The sequence below is a fragment of the Lampris incognitus genome, chromosome 3 (genome assembly GCF_029633865.1).
Source record: "Lampris incognitus isolate fLamInc1 chromosome 3, fLamInc1.hap2, whole genome shotgun sequence".
Taxonomy (NCBI): Eukaryota; Metazoa; Chordata; class Actinopteri; order Lampriformes; family Lampridae; genus Lampris; species Lampris incognitus.
In genome coordinates, this window is record NC_079213.1 from 16810663 (window position 1) to 16828122 (window position 17460).

Genomic DNA, 17460 nt, shown 5'->3' on the forward strand with positions numbered 1-17460 from the left:
TGTGCCTTGTTCATAAAATTCTAAATGGCTTGGCCCCTCCTCCATTGTGTGACTATATGTCTTTTCATTCAGTAAAATGCTCATGAATATCCTCTGTTGCACGGTGCTGTTTCGTGGCACTGCATTCAGGCAGTCAGCGTTCTCTGTGGGAGCTACGCCTCAGTGGAATGCCCTACCTGATGAAAAGCTGCAGTTCCATGGGTACTTTTAAAACCAATTAAAAAGTCTGTTAAAAGCTACTGAACTCTGTAACCACGGACTCTACATTTAATCCCATGCTCTTCTCATGTACGTAAATGAATCTTGCTTTTAATTTGACGAGCACACATCTTTCATTTCTAGTTGACATCGTGGGTGTGTGTGAGTTGCTGCCGTTTAAAACTGTACATGATGCTTAAAATAAAATAAATAAACTGAATGCAAAGGTTTGGATAAGTCGCTTGTTGTAGACGGCTGTGTACGATGCACGTTCTCTGTAATACTCTTAAAAGTGTAACTCATTTGGTAACGCATTTATCTACATCATAGATATTGAAGACGGTCACAGTCATGTTGTCCTTCTGGTAACGTGAGTTTGACAACTGAGCCACCAGAGCAGATTTGGGTGCCAGGCCAAAGTCCACAACCACTGCTGAGAACAGAGCCTTCCATCTCTACACGTTAAAACTCGGGTTCAGGATCCATTTGAACGTCGCTGGTGCATCACATGTTAGCCAAGGCTTGACACAACAGACAGCTCTGACCCGGGAACTAATTGAAAGCATTTCAGATCAACCCTGGACCACCACACATAATTGCACAGCTTCAACCAACTCTCTGTAGACCACTGGAAGATAAAGATTTATGCTTTTTTTGTTTGTATAAAATATAAAATTCTGAAAATTGGAAGTATGGAAAAAGGGGGAAAACAGGCAAACAGGAATGTGTGGGCCCTTTACATTACAATACTAATCAGCGCCTGGTTTCACAAAGCAACTTGCAAATATGATCCTTTTTTCCCCATCAGCTTACAACACATACAAATGTGGGATTGGGGCTTGGATGAAACTGAATCTGCCCAATCAGAAATATTACAAAGTAACGGCAACAGGAACAAAATAATCCATCTCTCCGAACCCTCCCAGTCAATATGGTGTGGGGTTTGCCTAAGTTCTTATAAGATGAGGTCTTGACAAAACTGTCAATCTCTTATTTTTTTTCCAGAGCAATGTGGAGGTAAAACTGCTGCTGGGCCAGCATCAAGACCAGATTTCTTCTTGGGTCAAGCAGGTAAACTTGTCCCATAGAACATCCTGGACAATGCATCATGTACCTCATGACTCAACATGGTAATCTGAAGACCTCAGGTTGTGGGAGGTAAATGAACTAGGGCTGGACAATAATTCAATATTATCACTTGTCGTCTCTCAATGGTATTGTATCAGGACGAAATTCAGATATTGTCATGTCATGATACACAATTTTGTCTAAAATTAATGATAATGAGAATAATGATAATAATAATAATAATTTTATTTATATAGCACTTTTCTAAAACAACACCACGAAGTGCTTCAGAAAAAAATAAAACCAGACAAAATTAAGTCTGAAATATTTGAGGGGGTATCATTTGAAAACCAGTTTTTGGTTTGATATTGCAATTTACATGACCAAAAAGCTTGATGTGATGAACTTCAGTTGGATTCTTAAACACTGCGTTTTTGCATATGTAAGCATCCATCCATCCATCCATTATCCAAGCCGCTTATCCCAATCAGGGTCACGGATGCTGGTGCCTATCCCAGCAGTCATTGGGCGGCAGGTGGGGAGACACCCTGGACATGCCTCCAGTCCATCACAGGGCCGACACACACGCACACACATTCATACCTAGGGACAATTTAGTACGGCCGATTCACCTGACCTACATGTCTTTGGACTGTGGGAGGAAACCGGAGCACCCGGAGGAAACCCAATTACAGTCAAATGTATATCATGTGTATCATATGTAAGCAGACATAATGAAATATGATTATCATGATAATATTTTCCACATCACCCAGCCCTAGGTTGAACCCATCCAAAATCTGATACACATTTTGCTCTGCTTGTACCCTTAGTGTAGAGTTTCAGTTAAGCCTCACATTTTAAAGTCATTGACCCATTGTGAAAACACTCTTTTCATGTTTATGATACTGAGCGGTGATGTTAGCTATGTCAAGCTGTAACATTTCTGGCTATCACCGCAGTAAGTGGCATGAAAACTGGGATGCTTAGTTCATCCGCAATAAAGAGAGACTGGAAATATCATCAGTACCCAGATGTGCTGCATCCATCTGCTGTTTGGTACAGACACTGAGACTTAGTTTTTTCGTAAACTAGCCAGAGTAGTGGGTGATTTCACCGACAAAGTTAAAGTACTCACAATATCTATTAGGACTTAGGAGAATTTTTTTTTTTTTACCCTATAACTGAACACGGGTTGACTACCTGGAAACCTAGCTAGTGGAATTGACCGATATAGCAGCCACACCCCAGTGGCTGGCTGTGGGCTAGTGTTCATTTCAAAACCTGCTACTGAAAGAAAAAAAAAAAACTTTCAGAATGGAGAAACTTCTGACAAACCAAGCTTATCCCACCAAAATTACTAAACACCGACCAAGGCAGGAGAGCAAAATACTCCACAACCTTGTCGCTCACTTTTTTTTAGTAAAAGGGGACAATTATTAATAAATAGAAAAATATTGAAAGATATGTACACATTTTTAACATTACAAACTACCACCACAATACTTTCTGCCTTTTTTTCTCCAAAATGCCATACAAATAAAAAAAAATTCGCTCTGAAAGTCTCTTTAGCTCAACTCTAGCAGTCAGTTAGAAAATAACAATCATTTCAGAATTGATAATTAAAAAAAAAAAAAGAAAGATCCAACATCGTAATAATAACACCATTTTTTGTATGCAAGTCCTGATGTACGGACAGGAGATTGTGTGGCTTGCAACGTTAAAAACACAGAGTGGAACAAAAACCTGATGTCTTCCTACATTGACATACAAAACGATGATGGGCATTGTGGGCTGAGCGCGGTCATTTTCTTCCCTTGTTTTTGAAAGAGGTCCTGGTGTGGCACTGCTGGAGACCGCTCCAAGAGTTTAAGAGGAAAAAGAGGAGTGGGGGAGGGACGAGGGAGTAAGTGCACTTTGAATGCAGGCATGCCGGCCGAGGAAGGAGGGGGAGGGACGGAGAGGGAGGGAGAGAGAGAGAGAGAGAGAGAGAGAGAGAGAGAGAGAGAGAGAGAGAGAGAGAGAGAGAGAGAGAGAGAGAGAGAGAGAGAGAGATGTCAACAAGGCTAATTGAAAATGAGTGGGGCAGAAAGAGAAAGAAAAACAAAGATAGAGAAACAGAGACAACGAGAGAGAAAAGCTGGACACAATCTCCGATCAGGTGGTTGCGATCCTTTCCGTCTTTCTGAGAAAGAGAGAAGGAAAGAAAGGGAAAAGATCATAACTGGGGTTGGCTTTGGAGTCCTACAGCAGCGTGTCTGTCTGTCTGTAGGCCCTGTGATGTTACAACTCCCATTAATGAACTCGGGCCACAAAGTCGTTCCTTGTCGGCTTACCCACCACAGGGACCAGGAAGAAGGGTCCGGGCACAACCAGGAAGTACACACTGATTGGTTTTTAAAAAAAAACATCCCCCAAAAAATGTACAGTGGTGGTGTTATAAACAATTCCTTTGCAACTATGAAAACTGAAGCAAATTCCCTTATCGGAGGGTAAGTTTTTTGGATTTCAGTGTCTTGTTTGGAAAAGACCATAACCATAATGACCCACGGCAGCTTTCCATCAAATGTTCCGCGAGTATGGGTGAAGTTGAGCGCATGACAGCAGAAGGAACTACTAATCCATATGCTGTCATAACTGGGGGCGGGAAGGGGGGGGGGACCAGTGAAGAAAGACCCGACCAACACTTCATTACCCAGAAGTCAAAGTGGGTGTGAAGCACCATCATTGGATAAATGGTGTGACGTCGCCAAAATGGAGCAATGTGATTGGCTGCCCCTCTGTGGAAGCGTGGTGAGGTCAAAGGTCGCAAACAGTGGTCGCCTGCACAGCTGCCTAACATTCTTTATTATGAATCAGGTCTTTGTCATTGATGCAACCTGGCCTGCAGAGGAGAGGGGAGAGGAGAGGGAGAGTCAGATTTGTGAAACAGAATTATGCATTTTAGAATGCACACAAAATGTGAGTAGACTGGATTTACTTTATTTCTCATGTTCTTGTCCGAACAGAAAACACAGACACAAAGCCATATTTTATCAAAATTGAAAACTGTAATCTAAACAGACAGTGCAGGAACAAGAGGCATGAGCTGAAACAACCCTTCTGCTAGAAACTTCTTTGACGACCAAATAAGAAAAGCACATGCACCAGGCGAACATACACTGTATCTAAGTAGCTGATGTCTGTCAGTGTGTGTGTGTGTGTGTAATATTGTGTGCAAGTGTGTTATGTCTAGTTGTGTTTGTCTGTGCTGTTGTGGACGCAGTATGTGCAAAACAAAGAGAGAGAGAGACAGAGAGACAGACAGAGAGACAGACAGAGAGACAGACAGACAGACAGACAGACAGACAGACAGACAGACAGACAGACAGACAGACAGACAGACAGACAGACAAGGGATGTGTGGTGTGTGTGGACGTGTATATAGCACCTACCTGTCTTGGGACATCAGACCCAGACGCTGGTACCCCCCCAGTGCCGTTTTCCTTCCTGATAAAGCCCTCCATCCCACCTACCCTGCTCATCTTGCTGGCCTTCCCCCCATAACAGCTGGGGCTCCTCCTCTTCCTCCCGTCCACTCCGCCTCTGTAGGCTGAGGATGCGGAGGGGGGAGGCGGGGGCCGGTGGGGAGTGGAGGGCAGCTCCTTGCTGGGCGAGTAGAGGACGCTGCTGGTGCTGATGGCATTAGACTCCATGCTGGAAAGAGACAAGAAGAGAGGAACGAGGAAAAAAGCTAATGAACAATTTCATATTTTTCATATTTTACTTAATATTTTTTGGTTGAGGGTAACAAGTTCAGCTAGCTTTTTTGTTCCAGATTACAAACAAGGTGTTTTTTATTCATACAGGGAAGAGGCATCACTCACTGATTTGACAGATTAAAATTCTCTATGGCCTTCTCAGTCATGGCACTGCTCCTTTTTCTGTGATTTTACAAATTCTACCGGCGTTTTGTTGTCCGCTTGCCCTTGGATATGTTTTCAGGTGCATAACATGGTTTTTAAACCTACCTGCAACCAAAATCAGCTTCACAACAGTTTCGCTACTCGACCGACCTTATTTTTCCTGAACAGCTGGAAAGTTTATTCTGTTCAGCAAAAGTCGGAATATGTGACCTGCCATGAATCTCATGGCTACATGCGTATTGGTGTGTATTGGGAATTAATATTTTCCTGGGCTCATTGAGATTTTTGGTGTTATTCTCAGACTTTTGTCAAGACGGAGGATATAATCAATTCATCTATTTCCTAATCTTTCCTTAGTTTCTGAGGTCTTTGTGGGAAGATAGGAGAAAGTAAGAATCCCTGAGCACCATCTCTCTTGTCTACCTTTTGTGAACGCTGTAGCTTTGTAGTCCATCCGCCCTGGAGCGCCAGTCCTCCGCCCCGCTCTCCTGCCTGCTTCCCTCCCGCACAAGTCCCTTTTTGCGGCCTGGGGTGACGGCCCTCTCCCCGCAAGCTGTGAACACTGGATGATAGCTGCTGCCATTTTTCTTGTGGTTGTCCCCGCTCGGAGAGGAGGAGGAAGAGGAGGAGGAGGAGAAAGAAGCGAACGAAGCAGTTTTCCCCCTCTTGGCTCCCGCTAACGAATCCTCCCTCTCTTTAAAGGGGCGGCTGGGTTTGTGGGTGCCGTTGCGGGGTCTCCCAGGCGTTGTAAACAGGGCCAGGGGCTTCGGGGGGTCCCGGGCACTGAACGCCCCAGCTGTGGTTGTGGACTGGGGGAAACTGGCGGAGCAGGAGAAGGGGTCGGAGATAGGTGGGAAGGAGGAGGGGGAGGGAAGGGGAGGCGGAGGAGGAGTTAGCCGGGTATGGGAGGGAGAGGCAGGCGGTTGGGGGGTGACAGCGGAGGAGAGGGGGCTCTCGGCGGCCAGGGGCACCTTCCTGGAACACACAGAGGGAAAAACCATTTCAATGAGCAACGCACCAATTAGACTCGCTCATGAGTCGCTGAGATCTTTCATGCACCTGCCACCGAACTCGAAATGTTTCTCGTCCATCCGAAAACCATCGTTTCACCCAGGACACATTTTACTGTCAAGCATAAGGAGGGTCTTGCTCATTCTCTCTTACAAACACACACACACACACACACACACACACACACACACACACACACACACACACACACACACACACACACACACACACACACACACACACACACACACACACACACACACACACACACTCCTGGTCCAGCAGACCAGGCGGGCAGTAATTAATCTCTCTTTCTCAAGCAAATGAAAATTAAACATCTCAGTTTGACTATTTATCACGGCAGCTCTTGCAGGAAAAGGTGATAAAGGGTTTCAATCAAGCAGTTATACCTCCCCACATGCAAACTGCCAGTGGCTCTCAACCTTCTCGAGTCGCGACCCCCCCCAGAATAATCAGGTTGGTGTTCGGGACCCTCCAGGGCACTGGAAGTTTAACTCACAACACCCCAATGCCAATACATTGATGGCTCATAAACCGTCTGCCCGAGACTGATCAGGGATGACTGTAATGTAACACATGAAAGCTACTGCACTCACACAGCAAGACCGTTGCTTTACCCACAGACAGAACCACAACAACTTATTCCATTCTGGCTTTCATTAGTGTTTTTAGATTTACTGAAATAACGGCGCCTCATGTGCAGACGCACTTTGACACTCAAAAACACCCTCAATAAAATCTATTCTAATGCAAATTATATCACTGGTACAGGCGATGTACTGTAAAAACCATTCCCCAGTGTAAATTTTTTTTCCCCTCCACAACCATCTGGCGACCCGCGGAAATTATCTCGCGACCTCAAGGTTGAGAACCAATGCCACACACACACACACACACTCTCTCTCTCTCTCTCTCTCTCTCTCTCTCTCTAAGACATACAAGCACACATGCCCTGACCTCCACATCTGTGCGTTGAGGTGTTTCTCCACCATGGTCTGGAGCGCCAGCCTCATCTTGTCCCATCGTCGGTCAAATACATAGTGACCCCGCCCCATCAGCCTGCTACTGTACACACAACACTGGAGGAGGAGGAGGAGAGAGAGAGAGAGAGATAGATTAGTTGGGGTATGGAGGGAGAAGAAATGGAAAAGAGTGGGAGGTGGGAGGGAGAGAAGTCCGAGAGGAGAGAGTAAAAGGAGGAAAGAAAGGAGCGAGAGCGCAAGGTGAAATCATGTGAGACAGGATGTGAGAGAAGACAGGAAGGAGAGAATGGAGGAAGATGAGTGAGAGGAGTGATATAGATAGAGCAAGACAGGAAGATGTAAAGAGAGTGTCAGGAACGGACAGAAACAGAGGGATGTGAGAGTTGGAGACATCAAGTTAGAGAAAGTGATAGGGATGGACAGACAGAACAGACATAGAGAAGAACAGAACACCAAGAGACAGAGAGATGAGACAGTCCAGATTAATGTTGACCGACAGGAAGGATAACGAAATACACAACTAGCTCTGCAAACACAGCTTCGTGACCTCAACCCTTCAGACATGTGAGTCACGTCTAAAGGGCCAGAGCAGATGTGAAATTAATCACCTTCCACAAAAGCAAGGCAATTTACCAAATGATTCACACACAGTCCTTTTTTAAATATGCACTTTTCTTGACTTGACTCTTTGATTCCCCGTTCAGGGAGGCCATCTACGTGAAGAGGGAACGACCATCCCTGAACCGGGGGGAGGAGGGGGGCTAAGAGTAAATCTGGAGGCTAAGAGTACATCTGTCAACATCTCACAATGCTGCGATTGCAACCATCCCCAAATCCTCTGTGAACAGTACACATGGCCATTGTAATTCTAGTTAATGGTCACGGCAATTTGCATATGAAATCGATTGTTGTTTTCGGTCGTTATGCCACTGTATTGTTTATAAGGGTGGGGATACCTGCAGTCAGTTGAGACTGAAGAGGTCACTTCGATGAGTGATGAAACGTTTCTCTCAATAAATGTTGTGTCCAGATGAACTGATTCAACTTCCTGTGATTTTCTTACCTGGATTATTGAGCATGCATCAAGACATTTTTCTTAACCCTTCTTGTGTAAAGTACAATGCGTTGCATTTCTCTTTTTTGGGGGGGGGGGGTTTGGGGGGGGTGGGTGTGGGTCCCACCCAATTGTACTTGGCCAATTACCCCACTCTTTCGAGCCGTCCCGGTCGTTGCTCCACCCCCTCTGCCGATCCAGGGAGGGCTGCAGACTACCACGTCTCCTTCGAGACGTGGAGTCACTTCACCAGGAGTACGTAGCGCATGGGAGGATCACGCCATTCCCCCGTTCCCCCTTCCCCCCGAGCAGGCACCCCGACTGACCCGAGGAGGTGCTAGTGCAGTGACCAGGGCACATACCCTCATCCGGATTCCCATCCCCAAACACGGCCAATTGTGTCTGTAGGGATGCCTGACCAAGCCGGAGGTAACACAGGGATTGGAACCGGTGATCCCCCTGTTGGTAGGCAACGGAATAAACCGCTACGCTACCTGGACGCCCCTAATGCGTTGCATTTCTATGTATAAAATGTGCAAAAAAAAAAAAGGGGGGGGGGAGTGAGATTGACTCACATGCTCAAACGTGACACATGAACTTCACAACATGTCGACCTCCAAATAAACTCCTGACAGTCTCCTTGGTCAACCCTCTTAATTGACAAGACATGTTTTCAAAATAATCTCCATTTGGATGAGAAAAGGAAAACAGAGTGAAGAGTATTGAACATGACCATGGTGAAACACCATTAGGTTTTCTTTTTTTTTTTGACCCCCCCCCCCCCAGTTGAACTTGGCCAATTACCCCACTCTTCCGAGCCATCCTGGTCGCTGCTCCACCCCCTCTGCCAATCCAGGGAGGGCTGCAGACTACCACATGTCTCCTCCGATACAGGTGGAGTTGCCAGCCGCTTCTTTTCACCTGACAGAGAGGAGTAGCAGATGTAGCACATCGGAGGATCATGCTATTCCCCCTAGTTCCCCTTCTCCCATGAACAGGCGTCCCGACCGACCAGAGGAGGCGCTAGTGCAGCAACCAGGACACGTACTCGCATCTGGCTTCCCACCCGCAGACACAGCCAATTGTGTCTATAGGGACGCCCGACCAAGCCGAAGGTAACACAGGGATTCGAACCAGCGATCCCCCGTGTTGGTAAGCAACGGAACAGACCGCTACGCTACCCGGACGCCCCCACCATTAGGTTTTAACCAATTAGGTACCAAAGCCTAATTAGTTAGGCTGCTGCGAACATATCTCAGTAACTTTGATAAGAAGACTTCAGAGAGTCCAGCTTAGCATGGACCCTTCTCTTTCTCTCATCAATAATTTTTAATTATTTAATACTATTGTTTATCATCTTTCAGTGGTATCATATTGGGATGAAATTTGGATGTTCTTATCTTGTGATGCACAATTTTGTTGCCTAAATTAACATCAACGATTAATGATAACAACACCTAAAATTTCTCAGAAATGAGACCTGAAATATTTGAGAGGAAAACTAGTGTTGTTAGATACACCTTACAAATGGTATATAAATATGGCTCTCTTTTTTTTTGCATATGTGAGCAGATATCATGATACTATATACTGATATTGTGGGAAGTGCCTGATAATATTTTTCATTTGTTCAGCTCGACAGACCACACATGCTCTTTTCCACGGTGACAAAAAAGTTTCAGTTCAAAAAGTCCCTGCCAAAGCCCAACAACAATGATGTCATCAACAATGACGATGATGGGGGTTCCCCTATGCAGAGCAATACTGCTCTTAGCACTTTCATAGTTGGTTGCACTCACCCCCAGTGGTTGTGGGTGGCGTGTGGAGTAAGGACAGGTAGGTCGGTCTGTATCGTCAGGGGTGTCGGTGTCTCCATCGTCACTGGAGATTCGACCGCTGTCTCCAGACGTCCTCACCCAGCCGTGGGGAGAGGAGTCTGGGTTTGTGCCTGGTACTGGGGCCGGTGCCGGAGGGAGAGGACTGGAGGCGGAGGTTGACCCTGGGACCCTTTCACATTGAGGTAAAGATAGACAGAGAAATGGAAGGAAAACGTGAGAAAAGGACGAAAGAAAGAAGAATTTCAGTGTTCAGAACTGGCACTTTTTGATATATCTTAAGGAATCATGAAGTTTCCCTTATTTAGCTAGAAGTTATAAATATAGGGATGGACAAATCTTTAACTATCAGCCTATACAGAGCACTGATTCAGTCCATTACCTTTGCTGAACGGTGCAGACATCGACCATTAGTGTGGGGGTCAATGAGCAATTAACAGAGAAAGAATTAGTTTTTCCCTCCCATCATTAAAGAAATACAGCTTCCATAAATACCAAAAATTAGGTAATTTTTTTTGTCTCTGTGGAATTATTCCTGGTCTGAATCCTGGCTCTGAGGATCTAGGTTATCATACAGAGGGTCATGTGTTTATGAAGCCCCCTGGGACTAAATTGTGACTTAAGGCTAGATTAATAGTTTGACTTGTCCAAAACGTCAAAGTGAAATGATTTTTTGAAAAAATACTTAGTTCAGTGTCAGCCTTGTCACGCTTTTCCCTCCCTCTTGTTTCCACATTAGTAAAGTGATAACATTGACTTTTTCAAACATTTTACTTTACAGCATCCCCTGCTGGTGAAAATATGAAGTGACGAGGATTCCCCTTCCACCAGCTCGCAGTTTGGTGAAATTACTTTTTAAACGCAGACCTTGAAAAGGATGCTTTTTAGGCAAGGGGCTTATCACAGAATAAAAGAAATAAAAAAGGGTAATGGGTGTGGTCCAGGTGCATCAGGAATGAATCCAAGAAAGTGGAAGGCATACATCTTTTTGCATTATCTAACCTGGCAAATGTGTACTTAATAAAATGAATCTTGACCCCAGAAGTAAATTCTGTTCTGCTCACTTGCAAAGTCAGGTGAGAGAATGGAGTCTGTGGCAGAATGTTGCAGGCAGCCATACCAACATGTACCCTGGCCCTTCTGAGTGACGGACGCTAAGCGGGTATGGGTTTGGCTAGTACTTGGATGGAAGACCTCCTGGGAAAACTGAGTTGCAGTTGGAAGTGGTGTTGTTGGGCCAGTAGGGGGAAGTCTTCCCTCTAGTCCTAATAAATAAAAAAAAAACAATGCCCCAGTGCAGCGATGGGGGACACTGTGCTGTAGGAGATGCCATAATTTGGATGAGACATTAAACCGAGGTCCTGACTCACTGTGGTCATTAAAGTTCCCATGGCACTTATCACAAAGAGTAGGGGGTTCCCCAATGTCGTGGCAAATTTCCCAAGCTGCTTTTCTCCATCTGGCCACCTAATCACCCCCCTGTGTAATTCGCTCAATGATTCCTCCCTCTCCACCTCAAGCTGATGTGTGGTGAGCGTTCTGGCGCAAAATGGCTGCCGTGCATCACCCAGGTGGGTGCTGCACATTGGTGGTGGTTGAGGTGAGGTTCCCCTCTTCACTGTGAAGCACTTTGGGTGTCTAGATAAAGTGCATTATAAATGCAATCCATGATTATTATTAGCATCTCTACACTAGAAGGACTTCAGTGTCTTGTCTTCCATATAGACACTTGCAAGTCTTGAACCTGAGCCCGCCAATTAGAGACCACACCACCTCACATCACCTCATGTGGTCTGGCCTTGGTGTGGGTGTGTGTGTGTGTGTGTGTGTGTATAAACAGGAGAGGGTATTGAGGGTCTGTTTCACCTAGCTAACTTTTGATGTTACCAAGGGGGGGGGGTCTCATGACTGATCAATTATAAGCCATGGTAACAAAGGCTGCACATCTTACCTGCTCCATTATGCTCGAGTTATGTAAACTCTAACGAACCCAAATAAATCACATAACCAATCAAAGGAGAAATGACACGACCATTCTGAGAGGATTCTGTGGAGGTCGGGTGAAGATGTTATCAGAGACAAAAGTCAGTTTTACCTTCCGGCCAACAATTTCATTATGCATTATATTTTACTCATATAGACACTGTGTCAATTCCTGATAATGTTTCGTTATAGCCCATTTCTCAATATGTGTCAATAATGTATAGTAAAGTCGGGTCGTCCGGGTGGCGTGGCGGTCTATTCTGTTGCCTACCAACACGGGGATCGCCGGTCTGAATCTCCGATTTACCTCCAGCTTGGTCAGGCGTCCCTACAGACACAATTGACCGTGTCTGCGTGTGGGAAGCCGGATTTGGGTATGTGTCCTGGACGCTGCACTAGCGCCTCCCCTGGTCGGTCAGGGGTGCCTGTTCAGGGAGGAGGGGGGGAACTGGGGGGAATAGTGTGATCCTCCCACGCGCTACGTCCCCCCGGTGAAGCTCCTTACTGTCAGGTGAAAAGAAGCGGCTGCCGACTCCACATGTATCGGAGGAGGCATGTGGTAGTCTGCAGCCTTCCTCAGATCAACAGAGGGGGTGGAGCAGTGACCGGGACGGCTCGGAAGAGTGGGGCAATTGGACGGATACAATTGGGGAGAAAAGGGGGGGGGGTCAAAAAAAAAAGTACAGTAAAGTCCCCTATCTGATGTTCCCCGTTTGTGGAACAGTTCATTTTTCCACTTTTCTTGCTCAGTGCAGAAGGTATGCAGTCATTTCCAAAAAACAAGAGCGCACAATCATGACCCCATTTTGAACATGTAAAAACACAGGTGGCTTGATATTTATTTATTTTTTACTTGTTTTAATTCGAAGATTAAGCGTGTGTTTTGCCCTGTATACTGGCAGTTATTTTTGTGTGTTTGGCTCAGATCATACACGCTTAAGATGAAACTGCATGACATGTTTGAACTGGACACATCTGTCTGTTACCTCAACCAATCTGTAATGAAAAGGCTTGTTTTACTCCAATGTTCACCAACACTGCCAATGTACACAAACCGTTTACAGCATCACAAAACATTATAGAGACTCAGATTTAGTCATTGTTTAGTGTTAGTCCTTGTATAATGAGGCCTGTCAATCACTCTGGGAGTCATCGCAGGTTCCAATCCTGTGTTTTGTATTTTTGGTAGCAGGGGGATCCTTTTGTTTCCCCACAAATTAAGGACTGTATCTCTGAAGTAAATGCACTCGTAACTTGGTTAGAAAGCTCTTGGTGCTTTACCAAGACACACGGTCCGTAGTGTGATTGTTCATGTGTATGTCCGTTGCACTCTTTATCCTACCTTGGTATGTGTGCGTTTGCCAGCCGTAGTTTCAGTGTGGACAGGGGTCGGCCGTTGGGGCAGTGGGGCTTACTGGGAGATGTGGTCTCATGTGAAGTCACACTATGGCTGCCACTGTCCTTCCTTCCCTGCACTCCTTCCCTCTCTTTCTCCTTCTCCTTCGCTCCCTCCTTCTCCTTCGCACGCCCCTTGTGTTCGGCCAGGAGGACGTCAAAATGATTCCTCCTGCCAGGGACGGCTCGGCGGTGAGTCAAGGAGTGGGTCTGGAGCAGATAAAACAGATTGATTGGTTTGGAGTTGTTTTGTGAATCTGCTTGGGCAACTTTCGGGTGTTTTAAAGCAATAAATCTTATATCCTGGCCAGGGTGGGAAACTGCAATACTCTATTGATCAAAGGAGAAAGTCATCACCCGCTGCACAGCAGGGCCAAAGGTCACAGGGACAGCAGCATCTTGCTCAAGGACACTTAAGCAGGGTGGATGCCTGCTGTGACTTTAACCCAGGGATTAAAGCTCAAGGGACCATCTCCTTAATCGCTACACTAACTTACTACTTACATTCACACCAACCAAATTTGGGAAGCCCGCTTACCAAACAAGCCACTCTGTCTGGTAACCAACCAATTTCCATCCATCCATCCATCCATCCATCCATCCATCCATCCATCCATTATCTCAACTGCTTATCCTGCTCTCAGGGTCGCGGGGATGCTGGAGCCTATCCCACCAGTCATTGGGCGGCAGGCGGGGAGACACCCTGGACAGGCCGCCAGACTATCATACAGGGCCGACGTACATACACACACAAACACACACACCTAGGGACAATCTAGTATGGCCGATTCACCTGATTCACATGTTTTTGGACTGTGGGAGGAAACCGGAGCCCCCGGAGGAAACCCACGCAGACACAGGGAGAACATGCAAACTCCACACAGAGGATGACCCGGGACGACCCCCAAGGTTGGACTACCCCGGGGCTCAAACCCAGGACCTTCTTGCTGTGAGGTGACCGTGCTAACCACTGCGCCACCATGCCGCCCCCAACCAATTTCGGTGGTCCAATTTATCAGGAATCAGGAACGCTTTGTCATTTCATTTCATGTACTTGCACACATGAAACGAAAGGAAATATTGTTTCCCCCAGCCCACAGCAGTGCAACACAAAGACAAAAACACACATCCAAAAGCTATACGAATACATATATCCAAACTAAGAACACATATATCCAAACTAAGAACATACATCCCAACTAAACATACATCCAAACTAAACACAGATATATATTATGGGGAAAAAACAGTTTTCTGGCAATAGTGGGTCGTGACTCTTAAAAACGCGATGGCTTCTGTGGCTCTTGGATTTATGAAGTTACGGCTGCGTTTATCTCCATTTCCTGCCCTTACCCCCATTAAGGTCACATGCAGGTCCTCTGCTAAGGCCATGTTGGGTGTGTCGTACAAAACAGAGACTACCGTGAGTCATTGCCAAAACTGAAGTGACAAAAACTACAGCAATGGCAGTGCATTTAGTGATGAAACGGAATTTAACATATTTCTTTTTTTTTTTTCAATCCACTGCAAACTCTGAAAGCGACGGCAGTGGGAGCCTCTCTAGAAACCTGAATAGGCAAATTTGATCTTGTTTTAGTGGGATTTGAATTGCCGTTCTGTTCTTGTACATTTGCACTTGATCTGTGGTTGTCTTCCAGACACGTTTTGATGTTGGTGCTTCCTCCGCAGTGTTTTACTTTGTAATATGACTCTCACAGGGATTACCAGTTCAAAAGGAGGGTAGAGAAGAGAAGGCTTTGACTTCTTAAAGAAGGAGAGAAACACTGTGTGTAGACATTAATAGACGACAGAGGGGGGAAATAAAAATCAAAAGTGTGTATCCTTTTAAGGACACGGTTGTTAATTTAATTAAAAAGTCATAGGAAACAGGCACAATAATTCATGCTTTATTACTTAATGACTATTTTGAAATAATCAGTGTAGACTTTGAAGGCTAATCAAACGATAGTATAATGAAATATCAGTGCTCCAAGATGTTCTGGCCTTGCCCAGCAGCAATAATTACCTTGCCAAGGGCACTGCATTCCCTTTCATGCTTTATAGTACCACTACTCATTATTAAGAACTCTCAAGTACAGACACTACAGACAAAGACACACAGAGAGACAGAGACTGAGAGAAAGAGAGAGAGACAGAATCCAAAAGCATTGATGTGTGTGTGCGTATGTATGCATGCATATAAGAAAGTAATACCTTGCAGGTGAGAGACCGCGTGCATGGCCGTTTACTCTCTGGGTCCTGGACTCCACAGTGTTTGTTAGGGTCAAACACTCTCCCTATAAAACAAACAAAAACGTGTGCGTGCACACACACACACACACACACACACACACACACACACACACACACACACACACACACACACACACACAAACACCTGTCATTGGTTTACTTCTCATGGACCATCATAAATCCACCAAGCAGCAAATTCCATTTCTTCAGAGTTACAATACCACTGCATGCCTCCATTTGTTTGTGTTCGATTGGATCTTTTTTTATATTCATCAATTCAATCTTTTTTTCTTCTTTTTTGGGGGGGGATTTTTCTTCCTTTTTCTCCGATTGTATCCGGCCAATTACCCCACTCTTCCGAGCTGTCCCAGTCGCTGCTCCACCCCCTCTGCCGACCTGGGGAGGGCTGCAGAATACCACATGCCTCCTCCGATATATATGTGGAGCCGCCAGCCGCTTCTTTTCACCTGACAGTCAGGAGTTTCGCCAGAGGGACGTAGCACGTGGGAGGATCACGCTATTCCCCCCCAGTTCCCCCGTACAGGCGCCCCGACCGACCAGAGGAGGCGCTAGTACAGCGACCAAGACACATACCCACATCTGGCTTCCCACCTGCAGACACAGCCAATTGTGTCTGTAGGGACGCCTAACCAAGCCGGAAGTAACACAGGGATTCGAACCGATGATCCCCATGTTGGTAGGCAACGGAATAGACCGCTATGCCACCTGGACGCCCCATCAATTAATCTTTAACTGTTTTTTCATTCATTTCCTTACTCCATTCATTCATTCGTTCATTGGCTGAGTGGTGGTCTATGGCGTGTCCATGCACACTGCTGTTGGTACAGCGTAGAATTATGCTTTCAGTCTGCAAACAGAACAACACACTGCAATAAAACTGTCTCTGTTTGAAACACAATGCCGAGCCAAATCACTCTTGACAGGACATACTGACAGCCTGGCAGGAGTCACTTGTGACTGTCAGCCAAACCAGCAATAACTCTCTTGTTTCTGTTGGCTTGAAGCTAGAGTGAGAATTTCCTTTCCTTTTCTTTTTTTTGTTTGCTTTGAAAGTGTTTGGATGGTTTTTTTTTCGACAAATAAATTCTCACAATTCCCCAGAAGGCATGGATTTATTTGGTGCCAAATAATTCAATCCTCAGTACTTCACTGTTAGGAGTAACATAATCACATCTTTTGTGATATATACACTTTGCATGCACAAAACATCAGGGACAACTTCCTAATATTGTACTGCACCCTTTTCTTTTTTTTGCTCTCAGAAAAGCTTCAAATTATTGACTCAAACAAGAATCCAAAATTGTTTGTACTGGGATGATGAACCCCGCTGACTCCAACCTTTGCACAGTTGTGTTAAGCTGGCCGGTGGTGTTATCTCAGTTCCAGATAGCTGGTTGCCATTTTCAAGTGGATCCACTGCTCCAATGAAGGTATGCAACCAATTTGCAGTGATGTTTCCACATCCAGTTCTATTCAAATATTGCTCTGCCTTCTATAATCCCACTGGGTGCCGGAGAAATAAACCCTAAGCCATCATCCCATCACCACTGCCCTGCAATGTCGACACGCATCATAATGGATGCACACACCTGGCCCAGGCTATAAAAAGATAGGGATATGTACCGGCGATTGACACTTGATTTTGATTTTTTTTGTTTTTTTTGTTTTTGATATACTCTGTTGATCCCTGTAGTGAAATTACACTCTGCATTTAACCCATCCTAGCTGTGTAG

At 45.5% G+C, this 17460-nt stretch overlaps 1 protein-coding gene across 1 annotated transcript in view; it reads right to left on the minus strand.

The window, feature by feature from the left end:
- Positions 1–3774: 3774 nt before the first annotated feature.
- The window catches only part of atxn7l1 (ataxin 7-like 1), a 28339-nt gene continuing 14653 nt past the window's right edge, over positions 3775–17460 (minus strand). The window contains exons 4-10 of the mRNA XM_056277865.1: positions 15668–15750; positions 13401–13663; positions 10040–10247; positions 7161–7282; positions 5595–6146; positions 4701–4962; positions 3775–4150 (exon numbers count right to left, since the gene is read on the minus strand). Of these exons, the coding sequence (XP_056133840.1) occupies positions 4133–4150; positions 4701–4962; positions 5595–6146; positions 7161–7282; positions 10040–10247; positions 13401–13663; positions 15668–15750 (1508 nt within the window). The 3' untranslated portion in view covers positions 3775–4132. The remainder of the gene's footprint in view (positions 4151–4700; positions 4963–5594; positions 6147–7160; positions 7283–10039; positions 10248–13400; positions 13664–15667; positions 15751–17460) is intronic.